General features: G+C 45.3%; 1 protein-coding gene across 1 annotated transcript; it reads left to right on the top strand.

Moving 5' to 3' along the window:
- The first annotated feature begins 1,232 nt into the window (after positions 1–1,232).
- Positions 1,233–11,493, top strand: ATP6V1G1 (ATPase H+ transporting V1 subunit G1). Its single transcript, XM_055271336.2, has 3 exons — positions 1,233–1,452; positions 6,022–6,122; positions 10,675–11,493. The coding sequence occupies exons 1-3, from the start codon at positions 1,371–1,373 to the stop codon at positions 10,846–10,848; spliced, it is 357 nt and encodes a 118-aa protein (XP_055127311.1). The 5' UTR covers positions 1,233–1,370; the 3' UTR covers positions 10,849–11,493.
- Positions 11,494–13,707: the final 2,214 nt, after the last annotated feature.

Here is a 13,707-nt window from a genome sequence, read left to right as displayed (position 1 = left end):
TGAGTAGCTGGGATTACAGGCACGTGCCGCCACGCCCGGATTTTTGTATTTTTAGTAGAGGCCAGGTTTCACCATATTGGTCAGGTTGGTCTCAAATTCCTGACCTCATGATCCGCCGGCCTCAGCCTCCCAAAGTGCTGGGATTATAGGCGTGAGCCACCGCAACTGGCCTATTTTAATATTTTAATTTTAATTTTTTTGAGACAGTCTCGCTCTGTCGCCCTGGCTGCAGTGCAGCCTCCGCCTCCCGGGTTCAAGCGATTCTCTTGCCTCAGCCTACTGAGTAGCTGCAATTACAGGCGCGCGCCACCACGCCCGGCTAATTTTTGTATTTTTAGTAAAGACGGGGTTTCACCACGTCGGCCAGGCTGGTCTCGAACTCCTCACCTGAAATGATCCGCCCGCCTCGGCCTCCCAGTGCTGGGATTACAGGCTCGTGAGCCACTGCACCTGGCCTTCAGATCTTCAACACCACTTCCTTGGTACAGCATTCAGAGACACCTCCATATCCCTCTCCCCTTACTAAAGGTTCCTTCTTAAAGCACCCTGCATTTTTCCTTCATGACTTTATCACAGTTTGTAATTGTCTATTTTAATTAACCTGTCTGTGTCCATAAACTGTGAGCTCCGCCGCGACCTTGTTTGTCCTGCTCTCTGCTATGTCCTCAGTATCAACAGTGGTCTAGGATCACAGCAGGCTTTCATCAAATATTTATGGGAAACAGTCCAGTCCATCCCTGAACTCGGGTTCAGAAAAGGATAGCGACCTGTCCAAAATCACACAGGTTAGCGGCAGCCTTGATCCCGAGTCTCCTAACTGGCAACCCAAGGCTCTATCCCCGGAACTGGCAAGAATCTTCCTAAACTACCCCCTGATAAAATTTTGAGTGCCAAAGAAAGTCCCAGAAAGGGAGGGAGTAGAGCAGTGTGGCGAGTAGGAGGAAAGTGATTTGACTTGGCCCCTCCTCTCTTGATGTTAATGTGAGCATACTGCAAACTGAGAGACTATGGCAAAAGCGACGTGGCAGGGCGGCTACGAAGTGACCAGCGACAGGGCAGCCATTAAAAGAGGCCAGGGAGGGGAGAGGGGAGGGGAGGGGAGAGGGGAGGGGAGGGGAGACCCTGCGCAGGCGCAGTCGAGGAGCTCCGCTCCATTCTCCTCCGCCCCGCCCCGCCCCGCCCCATCTCTGCCGAATCACAGAAGTCCAAGAGCGGTCAGCTGATGCTACGCTGCGCTGTCACGTGACAACGGGGGGGCCGCGTCGCAGGCGCAAGGAGCAGGCGCAGATTGTGGGCGGCTGTGTCAGCTGACCCAAGGGGCCTTCGAGGTGCTTTAGGCCGCTTGCCTTGGTCTCAGAATCGCTGCGGCCATGGCTAGTCAGTCGCAGGGGATTCAGCAGCTGCTGCAGGCTGAGAAGCGGGCAGCCGAGAAGGTGTCCGAGGCCCGCAAAAGTGAGTTTCAGGGTGGGGGTGACCGGCGTGGCGCGAGTCGAAGGAAGACAGCTGGGCCGCAGGTGGTGGGTAGATTAGGCCCGAAAAACTGCGGGGTGCGGGCGTGGGTATAGTCGCGGAAGGTTGTGTGTTTCGAAGCTCTTGCGGATCGCCTGGAAGCCACGATGTGAGGTGGTAAATTGGGCGTGGAAACAATAATGGGTTACCGTCCTTGGGGCCTGGAGGCATGTGAAATGGGCTCTCCAAATGGAGATCTTTGTTCTTCCCCTCTCCCACTTAACTGCTCTGGGGTGGTCAGTCTCGGTGAAGGGAGCCAGCATCCACACAGTTGCTTGGTCTAGAAACCTGGAGTCCTTCTTGCCTCTTCTCTCTCCCTCGTTTGCCACCTTTAGTCCGTCGCCAAGGCTTGCGTATCTTTCACTTTTTCCCCCATGTCTACTACCAGCGTCTTAGTCCAGGACACCAGTTTCTCTAAAGGTACTGTAGTTGTCTAAATCGTTGGCTGGTGTGTGTGTGTGTGTGTGTGTGTGTGTGTGTGTGTGTGTGTGTCTGTCTGTGTGTCTGTGTTTCTGTCTAATATGTGGCAAGCGCAGTGCCCAGTGCATCAGTTGTCTCCCCTAACGTGGCATTCAGTGTCGCAGTGAAGGAAGCGGGTATTGGGTCGGTTAATTAATTGCAGGAGAGATGAGGACTGGAGTAGAGAAATCTAAGGTTGCTGAAGAATTTAACAGGTGAGTTTAATCTAGACTGGGGACTGGAAAAACCCGTTCTAGTGCCCTCCAGTCAATCCATTCTCCTCTCTGCAATAAGTCATCCTTCTAAAATGCAAATATGTGACTTCCTGCTGGTAAGGAACAAAATACGTAAATAAGTGCAAATATGATTTCCTTACCGCCTTTGCAGTCAAACGTTTAGTGCCTGCAGAAGAAAGCTCAAATTTCCTTAATGAAGTTGGGGAGGCTCTTGTGGGTCAGGCCTGGTGCTTTCCTCCAGCCATACTGAATCGTTGTGGTCCCTCAGAAGCATCATGATTTCTTTCACCTGCAGGTCTTTGCACACGCTGTTTCGTCTGATGTGGGAAGCCTTTTCCAATTCTCCTCCCTTTTGTTCTCTGACCCTTAGTCTTCCATCAGACCTCAACATTTAGGAAACACTTCTTCCGGGAAGCCTTTCCTGACTCATGCTTCTCCCCCGGACTAGGCTTGGAGTCCCTCCCAAGTGCTGATTTGTGCCACTGCCGTGCAATAACCTGTTTGTTTATATGGCTCAGTCACTAGACTAAGCTTCTGTAGAACAGAAACTATGTCTCATTTAACTTTATGTATCCAATTTCCCATCTGGTGAGAAAGATGCTTCTATCCCTATTTTGCAGATAGTAAAAATGAGGCTCAGAGAGAAGTGATTTATCCATACCCTGGGAAGCAACATAGTTGGGACTCAGAAGCCTCTTTTTCCATGCAAGGCTAAGATACTGATCTTAGTAATTCCTTGGTGTTTCTCCTAGTATAGGAGTTACTCTGTCTGACATCCAACTAGATTTGAAGCATGTCTCCTCTACTTGTGCAGTTAGGGGTAGTGTGGTACTTGGAAAGCTTTCTTTGAGGGTGTTGGAAATGGGAAGAAGCCTTTTGTTCTTGCTCCGGTGACTGGAAAGTTCTTTGTTCTTCCCAGAATATTTCCAGTCATGTCCTTGATAGAGTATTTCCAGAATGACTTCTCAGACTTTGTGTTCTGATGGCTCATCAGTAACAGAAGTTGTATCTGTCGGGTGGGATAGGAGAATAGATTGGGGAAGTGCAGGAAAAAATGCTTGGAATATGGTAAGAATAATTCTGAGTGCCCTAGCCAGGTAGGATTTATGTTTTATACCTTTATCCTGTCAAGCCTGGTGCAGGGTTTTGTATATCTCAGGTAGCTGTGAATTGGTTTTAAAAAGTATTAATTTGGCTGGGCGTGGTGGCTCACGCCTGTAATCCCAGCACTTTGGGAGGCCGAGGTGGGTGGATCACCTCAGGTCAAGAGTTTGAGACCAGCCTGGGCAATATGGAGAAACTCCGTGTCTACTAAAAATACAAAAATTAGCTGGGCGTGGTGGTGTGCGCGTGTAGTCCCAGCTACTTGGGAGGCTGAGACAGGAGAAATGCTTGAACCCAGGAGGCAGAGGTTGCAGTGAGCGGAGATGCGTCCCATGGCACTCCAGCCTTGGGGACAGAGGGAGACGCCATCTCAAAAAACAAACAAACAAAAAAACAAAGTGTTAGTTTATGGCTAACATCCGTCTCAGATTTTTTTTTTTTTTTTTTTTTTGAGACGGAGTCTCACTCTGTCACTCAGGCTAGAGTGCAATGGCACCATCTTGGCTCACTGCATCCTCCACCTCCAGAGTTCAAGAGATTTTGTGCCTCAGACTCCCAAGTAGCTGGGATTACAGGTGCCTACCACCATGCCCATGTCTACTAAAAATACAAAAACATATAAATTAATACATAAATAAAATTTTTGTATTTTTAGTAGAGATAGGGTTTTACCATGTTGGCCGGGTTCGTCTCAAACTCTCGGCCTCCCAAAGTGCTGGGATTACAGATATGAGCCACTGCACCTGGCCTGTCTCAGAATTGTTAATAGTTAGGAGCAGAGGTATTCAGAAGGACTGCAGTTTGAAAATTTGCCTTTCTTGATTTATAATTATGGTTGATTTGCCCAGTTAAGAGTTGGGAAGAGGCAGTATGTAAAATGGTCCCATCCAGTTTTTTAATGAAATCATTGAGTTGGACTTTAAATTTTTTTTTATTATTTTTTATTTTATTTTATATATTTTATTTATTTTTTTGAGATGGAGTCTCGCTCTGTCGCCCCCAGGCTGGAGGGCAGTGGCGTGATCTCGGCTCACTACAACCTCTGCCTCCCAGGTTCAAGCAGTTCTTCTGCCTTAGCCGCCTGAGTAGCTGGGACTACAGGTGCCTGCCACCATGCCCGGCTGGTTTTTGTGTTTTTAGTAGAGACGGGGTTTCACCATAGTGGCCAGGTTGGTCTCGAACTCCTGACCTTGTGATCCGCCCACCTTGGCCTCTCAAAGTGCTGGGATTACAGGCGTGAGCCAGCGCGCCCGGCGTGGACCTTAAAATTTTAAAAAAGTTTATGTTAGTGGCATATTTCATTGGAGTGAAACAAAACACTGGCTCCCATATGTAAGGCCCAAGATAAACGAGATTTAAGAGAAATATGATTTTCTGTTTAAATATTCTTGATTTTTAGAGGCCCCTATCAAAATTGAATGTTGAAGATGTTTGCCAAAGGCAGTAAATGGTATTATCTTGAGTTACAAATGCAGGGAGCCATGGGAGTTGGGAGTGATGTCTTGTGAAATCATGTGGAGCTACTGTATAATGTTCAGGCCATGAGTGTTATTTATAGATTGTTGGTTTCAAAAGTATCTTTAGCTTTGAAATATAGCCCATTATAGCTGATGGGAGGATAGCATGTGAAGGATTGGGGTACAGGTGGCCGAAGCAGACAGTAGTAGGCCAGAAATAATACTGGAGTGAATGTGGACTTGCAGAAATAGTTCTTGGAGTGCTTAGAGAGAGACCCGTTAATTGTTTCAGACTAGCGTCAGGGAATGTTGATATCATGGGGTCATTTCATTACAGGTCCAAAGTTCTGTTCTGAATCAGGAGGTGGAAGGTTAAGTTCCTTTTCATTCATCCACATGGGCTCTAGACAGTTGATATACAATGATATACAGTGATGTATAACAAAGCTTAATTTTAGATGCAGGATGTCTTTTGCTCTCAAATAAATATGTTGATGGTCTAGAACCCCTGTTTTTTTTTTTTATTATTGGTGAGCGGAGACTCAAAGCCGAGATAATATGTTGGCTGTCCTTGTGGTCTGTTTTCATGTAGACTCTAACCAAACCTAGAGATTTTTTCCAGCTGTATGTTAAGCCACTCACTTCTAGAAACCAAAATACCTGTGTCTCCTCTCAGCCCCTTGTGCAGTCTTACTGTCCAGCGCTCCTCATTCAGCATTCCTTCTCAGTCACCACTGTTGTTACTTCCTTGTGACAGGCGCTGCTTTTAGTTTCCAATGTTATATCATATAGTTGGTTCATTAGTTACATTATAGGTTGCTGTCCCTTGGGAGCTTATTAGCCTTCTTGCTAAGCATCTAAGTAGGGTTGCAGCTTTAATCAGCATCATACTTACTCCAGTGTTTACTTCTGGAGAAGAGTTCCCTAGATGGTTAATGTTACTCATTTTATGTTGGTTCTTAATAGTTGAGATTAAGAGAATATTCTGACACATTCTACAATTTTTTTCCATCTCTTTAATGGGCTATAGTTATAGAAGCTATTCATTTTTGTCTTGTCACTTCCTAGTTAAGTACAGCCTATAGGAGGGAGGAACCTGTACTGTTTGTTAGCTCTGAATTCCCTCTTTCCCATGCACATCTCTTCAGACTGTGTCATAATTTATTCTTGGCTTATTGTTATAATATACCATCTTGTCTCTGCTTGCTTTTCTACTTTTAACCACTTCCTGATATAGCTCTCTCCTTTGAAAACAGGAAAGAACCGGAGGCTGAAGCAGGCCAAAGAAGAAGCTCAGGCTGAAATTGAACAGTACCGCCTGCAGAGGGAGAAAGAATTCAAGGCCAAGGAGGCTGCGGTGGGGCACCATTTGTTTTTGTTACTGCTTTAGTTTCTGATCCCCTGTCCCACCAAGGCTTTCAAAATATCCAGCATAGCTCAGAGATCCTGGTCGAAGTTTGAAAATGTGGTAGTTGGGTGTTTTATTGGCTGCTCAGGCATCTGTCTTTTAGGATGATCAGTTTTTCCATTCATATTGATTCCTAATTTTCATTTATTCACTCATTTAACACATATCTGTTAAGCAGTTAACCTGTGCCAGGTACTGTGCTAGATGCTAGGGATCAGTTGTGACCAGGAATAGACATGGTCCCTTCCCTCATGGAGTGTAGCTTACCATCCAGTGGTCAGGGAGACTCAGTAATACAGTACAAATCATGCAGATCTACAACTGAAAAGTGCTGTGACGGTCGTAAACATAAATCAAATGGAGCCCCACTTTAGTATAGTGTATATAGTACAGACATTTACCAGTGATATAGGCTATACCATGGTGCATACAATAATAGTACAAAAACAGATCACAGAGACTACAGAGGAGGCAGGGACAATTGTGGAAAGGGGAAAGGACGGAGAAGGGCCTCACAGAGAAAAGAAACTATCAGGACTCTTGGGTGCAGGTAACAAAATATAATTAAAACTGATTCTAAATGGGATGTATTGGCCTATATAATTAAAAACCCAAGAGCTTAAATAATATGCTCAGGACTTTCACTCACCTCTGTGTTTGGCTTTGTATCATTCTCAGGTTCTACACTGGCCTCTAGTAGTTCCAGCATACACACTTCCAGGCCCAAGTCCAGTGATTAAAGGCACATACCTCCCTCTTTGCATTAAGTAGCAAAAATTTTGGTCAATTTTTTATTTTTTCTTTTTAAGAGACAGAATCACACTCTATCATTCAGGCTGTAGTGCAGTGGTGTGATCATAGCTCACAGTAACCTGGAGCCTCTAGGCTTAAGCGATCCTCCCCTGCCCAGCCTTCTGAGTAGCTAGGACTATAGGCGTGATCCATCATGCTCAGCTAATTTTTTTGTTTTTGTAGAGATAGGGTCTTGCTGTGTTGCCTTGGCTGGTCTCGAACTCCTGGCCTCAAGTGATCCTGACATCTCGACCTCCCAAAGTGCTGGATCATCTTTGTTCTTGGCAATTACAGTACCATTAAAACTTGGCTGGGCACAGTGACTCACACCTGTAATCCCAATACTTTGGGAGGCTGAGGTGGAAGGATTGCTTGAAGCCACAAGTTCAAAACCAGCCTGGGCAATAAACCAAGACCCTGTCTCTACAAAAAAATAAGACAAATACAAATAAAACTTAACATGTTTCTTTGATTCTTGAACTGGGGCTGATAGGTGCTGTAAGTTGTCAGACTGCTCATAAAACAATGTAGAAATACCCTTGTGTCAGGGCAGCCATCATCTTCATTTATTTTTTATTTTTTTTCTGAGATGGGGAGTTTTGCTCTTGTTGCCCAGGCTGGAGTACAATGGCACGATCTCGGCTCATCACAACCTCTGCCTCCCTGGTTCCAGCAATTCTCCCACCTCAACCTCCCGAGTAGCTGAAATTGCAGGCATGCACCACCACATCCGGCTAAATTTGTATTTTTAGTAGAGATGGGGTTTCTCCGTGTTGGTTAGGCTTGTCTCGAATGCCCGACCTCAGGTGATCTGCCTGTCTCGGCCTCCCAAACTGCTGCGATGACAGGCGTGAGCCATCGTGCCCAGCCCCACCCCCCCTTTTTTTTTCCTTTCCGAGATGGAGTCTTGCTCTGTCACCCAGGCTGGAGTGCAGTGGTGTCATCTTGGTTCACTACAACCTCCACCTCCCAGGTTCAAATGATTCTCCTGCCTCAGCCTCCCGAGTAGCTGAGACTACAGGCGTGCGCCACTATGCCCGGCTAATTTTTGTATTTTTAGAAGAGATGGGGTTTCACCTATGTTGGCCAGGCTGGTCTTGAACTCCTGACCTTGTGATCCACCCACCTTGACCTCCTAAAGTGCTGGGATTACAGGCGTGAGCCACCACGCCTGGTCCATCTTCATATTTTTACATTCTTTTTTCTTTTTCGTGGCACAGGCCTAGGAGGTCCCAATGACATGTGCCCTCATATTCTTACAGTCTGTGCTGTAGTTGATTGTAGAGATGGTACTGGTATTGCACTGTAAAGCACAAGCTCTGATTCCTTTTTTCTTTCTTTCTTTCTTTTTTTTTTTTTTTGAGACAGTTTCACTCTTGTTGCCCAGGCTGGAGTGCAATGGCACGATCTTGGCTCATTGCAACCCCCACCTCCCAGGTTCAAGTGATTCTCCTGCCTCAGCCTCCCGAGTAGCTGGGATTACAGGAGCCCACCACTATGCCAAGCAGTTTTTTTTTTTGTCTTTTTAGTAGAGACAGGATTTTACCATGTTGGCCAGGCTGGTCTTGAACTCCTGACCTCAGGTGATCCACCTGCCTCAGCCTCCCAAAGTGCTGGGATTAGAGGTGTGAGCTACCATGCTCGGCCAAGCTCTGAATCTTTCTAGCAGTGTTCCATTGTAACCTCTTTAGTTTTTGAGACAACTTAGTGGAGCTTGGCATATGGTTTATATTCAAGAAACAGGTAATGGGGTTCTGAACATAAAAGAATGAGTTAGCAACTGAGCTGTTAATGAAATGCCCCAGGAGATTCCTGTAATACGAACAGTTATAGTATAGTATGAAGAGCCCTAAGGGCACAGTGGCTCATGCCTGTAATCCTAGCACTTTGGGAGGCCAAGGTGGGTGGATCGTTTCAGCCCAGGAGTTCAAGACCTGCCTGGGCAACATGGTGAAACCCTGACTCTACAAAAAAATACAAAAATTAGCCGGGCATGGTGGTTGGTGTATACCTGTAGTTCCAGCTACTCGGGAGGCTCAGGTTGGAGGATGGCTTGAGCCCAGGAGGTGGAGATTGCAGTGAGCCGAGATCGTGCCACCGCACTCCAGCCTAGGCAACAGAGTGAGACTCCATCTCTTAAAAAGAGAAAATGGAGTGATGAAGTCAGGCACAGTGGTGCACACCTGTGGTCCCAGCTCTGCAGGAGGATCTCTTGAGCTTGGAGTCTGAGGCCATCCTGGGCAACATAGTGAGATCCCATCTCTTCGGGAAAAAAAAAAGAGGAGTGATAGCCTCCTTATAGGTCGTTGTGAGGAATAGGTAATGTGAGAGAATCCTTTGCAAATGAATATACAAATATACAGGGATGTTATAGTGAGGCAAGAACAGGTTAGGTGAATAAAAGGGGTCAGACAAAAAAGTTACGTCTTCCAGAACCTTATAGGTTAAGTTCTAATAAAGAAGGCACAGCAGTTAACAAAAAGTTGGCTGTATTGTGAAGACCATAGAAGGTAAAAGAAAATTCATGTCAGTGTGTGTGAAATTGCTAAGAGAAACTGAAGAGGTAAGATGTTTACAATAAAAATTCAGGTAATAAAAAGGGGCAGGCCGAGGCGGATGGATCATGAGGTCAGGAGATCGAGACCATCCTGGCTAACATGGTGAAACCCTGTCTCTACTAAAAATACAGAAAAAAAAATTAGCCAGGCGTGGTGGCTGGCACCTGTAGTCCCAGCTACTCAGGAGGCTGAGGCAGGAGAATGGCGTGAACCCGGGAGGCGGAGCTTGCAGTGAACGGAGATGGTGCTACTGCACTCCAGCCTGGGCGACAGAGCGAGACTCCATCTCAAAAAAAAAAAAGGGCGTGGGGGGCAGCAATGAGAAATTAGTTTTCCTCTCTGTCAGACCTGCAGTCCTCCTCAGAGCCAGTTACTATTAACAGGTTTCTTTTTTTATTCTTCTAGAATATTTATATTTGCAAGAACAGATGTGACACACTAGTGAATCCACTGTTGAACTTAAGAACTAAAACACTAATCAATAATGGTGAAACTCCTTGTATATTCCTCCTAAATTGTATCTTCCTTATGTTTATTATTCTTGTTTGGAGATGGGGTCTTCTTGCAGTTTTGCTCAGGTAGGGCTCCAAGTCACGATCCTCCTGCGTCAGTCTCTCGAATAGCTGAGACTACAGGCATGCACCACCATGACTGGCTTGTGTTTATTATTATTTAGGAGTTTTTAAAAACCTTGTATCTCCCCGCATTTAAAACCACAGGTACAAAAGCATACTAACCACATTGATACTGTTGTATATCTTGCTTTTCCCCCTCTTTAAACTGTATTTTACAGTTCACTGCAATTCCTGAATAGTTCTCTTGCACAGAAGCAAGTTGAGTTTTTAGGTTGATTCCAGTCTTTGGTTAAGGCTATATAGCAGATTCTTAGAGGAGAGATGCAAATACATGTCTTTGGAATGATTTCCTAGCAGTGGAAATGCTGTGTAGTTTACTTTTGGTAGATGTGGCTCCCATTAACTCTGGGAATACCTCACATGTGCTCCAGCCATGAGGTCATATTGCCAGCTTCTGAGTATACTGATTGGTAAGCCTGGGTTTCTCCAGAAGTCAGCAAGTAGCTTACGAAATGAACCTGACCAACCAGAGCATTGTTCTGATAATCCCTCTGTGACATCACTCCCCATCGCCAGGCACTGGGATCCCGTGGCAGTTGCAGCACTGAAGTGGAGAAGGAGACCCAGGAGAAGATGACCATCCTCCAGACGTACTTCCGGCAGAACAGGGATGAAGTCTTGGATAACCTCTTGGCTTTTGTCTGTGACATTCGGCCAGAAATCCATGAAAACTACCGCATAAATGGATAGAAGAGAGAAGCACCTGTTCTGTGGAGTGGCATTGTAGATGCCCTCACGAATATGAAGCTTAGCACAGCTCTAGATACATTCTTATGAAATGGCATTAAATTATTTCCATATATTATATAATAGGTCCTTCCACTTTTTGGAGAGTAGCAAATCTAGCTTTTTTTGTACAGACTTAGAAATTATCTAAAGATTTCATCTTTTTACCTCATATTTCTTAGGAATTTAATGATTATATGTTGTCTTTTTTTCCTGTCTTTTGGCTCAAGCAACATGTATATCAGTGTTGACTTTTTCTTTCTTAGATCTAGTTTAAAAAAAAAAAAAAAAAACACCACATAACAATTCTTTGAAGAAAGGAAGGGATTAAATAATTTTTTTCCCTAACACTTTCTTGAAGGTCAGGGGCTTTATCTATGAAAAAGTAGTAAATAGTTCTTTGTAACCTGTGTGAAGCAGCAGCCAGCCTTAAAGTAGTCCATTCTTGCTAATGGTTAGAACAGTGAATACTAGTGGAATTGTTCGGGCTGCTTTTAGTTTCTCTTAATCAAAATTACTAGATGATAGAATTCAAGAACTTGTTACATGTATTACTTGGTGTATCGATAATCATTTAAAAGTAAAGACTCTGTCATGCATTTTTCCCCATTCTTTTTTTTTTCCTTGTCTCCGTGACGACCAGTGGTTCTTCATTTTTGATCATGCGAAATGCACTTTGACCCAGATGGTCTGCAGAACTTCACTTAGGACATTAGCGCACAAATAGCACACGTATCACATACCCATTTATATACATAATTAGAAAATGTGATACATGTGTCATGTGATTTCATCCAACAAATGTTTTGGGAAACAGCAAGCAACTAGTCTGTAGGTTGTCTTTTCTCTAGAGATGCTTGTCCTGGGACAGCCTGGGGCAAGTTATTAAGCATATTTCCTTCCTGGTGGGCTAGATGATGTGCATTATACCTGCAGTACCTTCACATTAGCCCTTACAAGTTAAATGTCCTGTGGCCGTCTTAGCCGAAAGTCTTTGTTTGGTTGCAAAAGTAATTTCTTGTAGGTAAAAACAGTTGAAAGAACATGGGATTTCCTTACTTGTTCTGATACAATACAACTAGATGACCTTAAAAACCTTCATATTTAATATGACTCAGGATTTTATTTTTCAGACCACTACTGTCTCTAGTTACTGTTTCATTTCTCTGTTCCTTTTAAATAGAATTCCTCAAAAGAGTGACTGGATGAGCTTTTCCTGTTTTTTTTTTTTTTAACTGTTAAAACCCTCAAGGCTTGCTGTGCCACTGAAGCTGTGTCAAGATCAGCAATGCTGTCCAGGTTGAGACAGCTCAGGTTGAGAAAGCTCATCCTCTTCCTCCTTGACCTTCAGTACTCTGACAGGGTTGACCATTCCTTCCTTGAACCACCTTTTTTGAGACAGGGTCTCGCTCTGTGGCCCAGGCTGGAGTGCAGTGGCCTGGTGTGATCTCATCTCACTGCAACCTCCGTGTCCCAGGTTCAGTTGGCCCACCTCAGCCTCCCTCAGCCCTAGGACTACAGGCACATACCACCACACCCAGCTACTTTTTCTGTTTTTAGTAGAGACGGGGTTTCTCCACGTTCTCTGGGCTGGTCTCAAACTTCGGGGCTCAAGCGATCCTCCTGCCTTGGCTTCCCAAAGTGCTGGGATTACAGGTGTGAGCCACTGCACCCAGCCCACTTTACTTAGCTTCCATCGTGCAGTATTGTGCTTCCTTGCTTCTGATTCTCTCCCTCATTCTCCCTTCAGCTTTTTTTTTTTTTTTTTTTTGAGGTGGAGTCTCGTTCTATTGCCCAGGCTGGAGTGTGGTGGCACGATCTTGGCTCACTGCAACCTCTGCCTCCCGGGTTCAGGTGATTCTCCTGCCTCAGCCTCCCTAGTAGCTGGGACTGCAGGTGTGCGCCACCACAGCCAGCTAATTTTTGTATTTTTAGTAGAGACAGGGTTTCACCATGTTGGCCAGGATGGTCTTGATCTCTTGACCTCATGATCTGCCCACCTCAGCCTCCCAAAGTGCTGGGATTACAGGTGTGAGCCACTGCACCTGGCCTCCTTCAGCTTAATTTATTAGTCTCTTTTCATGCTGCTGATAAAGATGTACCTGAGACGGGGAGAAAAAGGTTTAATTGGACTTTTAAGTTCCACATGGCTAGGGAGGCCTGAGAATCATGGCGGGAGGCAAAAGACACTTCTTACATGGTGACGGCAAGAGAAAATGAGGAAACCCCTCATAAACCCATCAGATCTCATGACACTTAGAGAATAGCACGGAAAGACTGACCCCCATGATTCAATTACCTCCCCCTGGGTCCCTCCCACAACACGTGGGAATTCTGGGAGATACAATTCAAGTTGAGATTTGGGTGGGGATGCAGCCAAACCATATCATTCTGCCCCTGGCCCCTCCAAATCTCATGTCCTCACATTTCAAAACCAATCATACTTCCCAACAGTCCACCAAAGACTTACTTCGGCATTAACCCAAAAGTCCACAGTACAAAGTCTTATCTGAGACGAGGTAAGTCCCTTCACCTATGAGCCTATAAAATCAAAAGCAAGCTAGTTGCTTCCTAGATACAATGGGGGTACAGATATTAGGTAAATACAGCTGTTCCAAATGGGAGAAATTGGCCAAAACAAAGCGGTTACAGGGCCCATGCAAGTCTGAAATCCAGCAGGGCAGTCAAATTGTAAAGCTCCAAAGTGATATTTGATTCCAGGTCTTGCATCCAGGTCACACTGATGCAAGAGGTGGGTTCTGCCCCTGCGGCTTTGCACGGTACAGCCTGCAGTGGTCTTGGGCATCTCCACCCCTGTGGCTT

Source organism: Symphalangus syndactylus, chromosome 3 (genome assembly GCF_028878055.3).
Source record: "Symphalangus syndactylus isolate Jambi chromosome 3, NHGRI_mSymSyn1-v2.1_pri, whole genome shotgun sequence".
Lineage (NCBI taxonomy): Eukaryota > Metazoa > Chordata > Mammalia > Primates > Hylobatidae > Symphalangus > Symphalangus syndactylus.
This window is presented reverse-complemented; position numbering and strand designations above follow the sequence as displayed.

What these genes read in the sequence shown, in the direction of transcription:
- ATP6V1G1 (XM_055271336.2), top strand. Translation starts at nt 1,371, where the DNA reads ATGGCTAGTCAGTCGCAGGGGATTCAGCAGCTGCTGCAGGCTGAGAAG. An exon ending in GGTGTCCGAGGCCCGCAAAA is followed by an intron (nt 1,453 to 6,021) that starts GTGAGTTTCAGG and finishes CTTTGAAAACAG; the next exon opens with GAAAGAACCGGAGGCTGAAG. An exon ending in TCAAGGCCAAGGAGGCTGCG is followed by an intron (nt 6,123 to 10,674) that starts GTGGGGCACCAT and finishes CCCCATCGCCAG; the next exon opens with GCACTGGGATCCCGTGGCAG.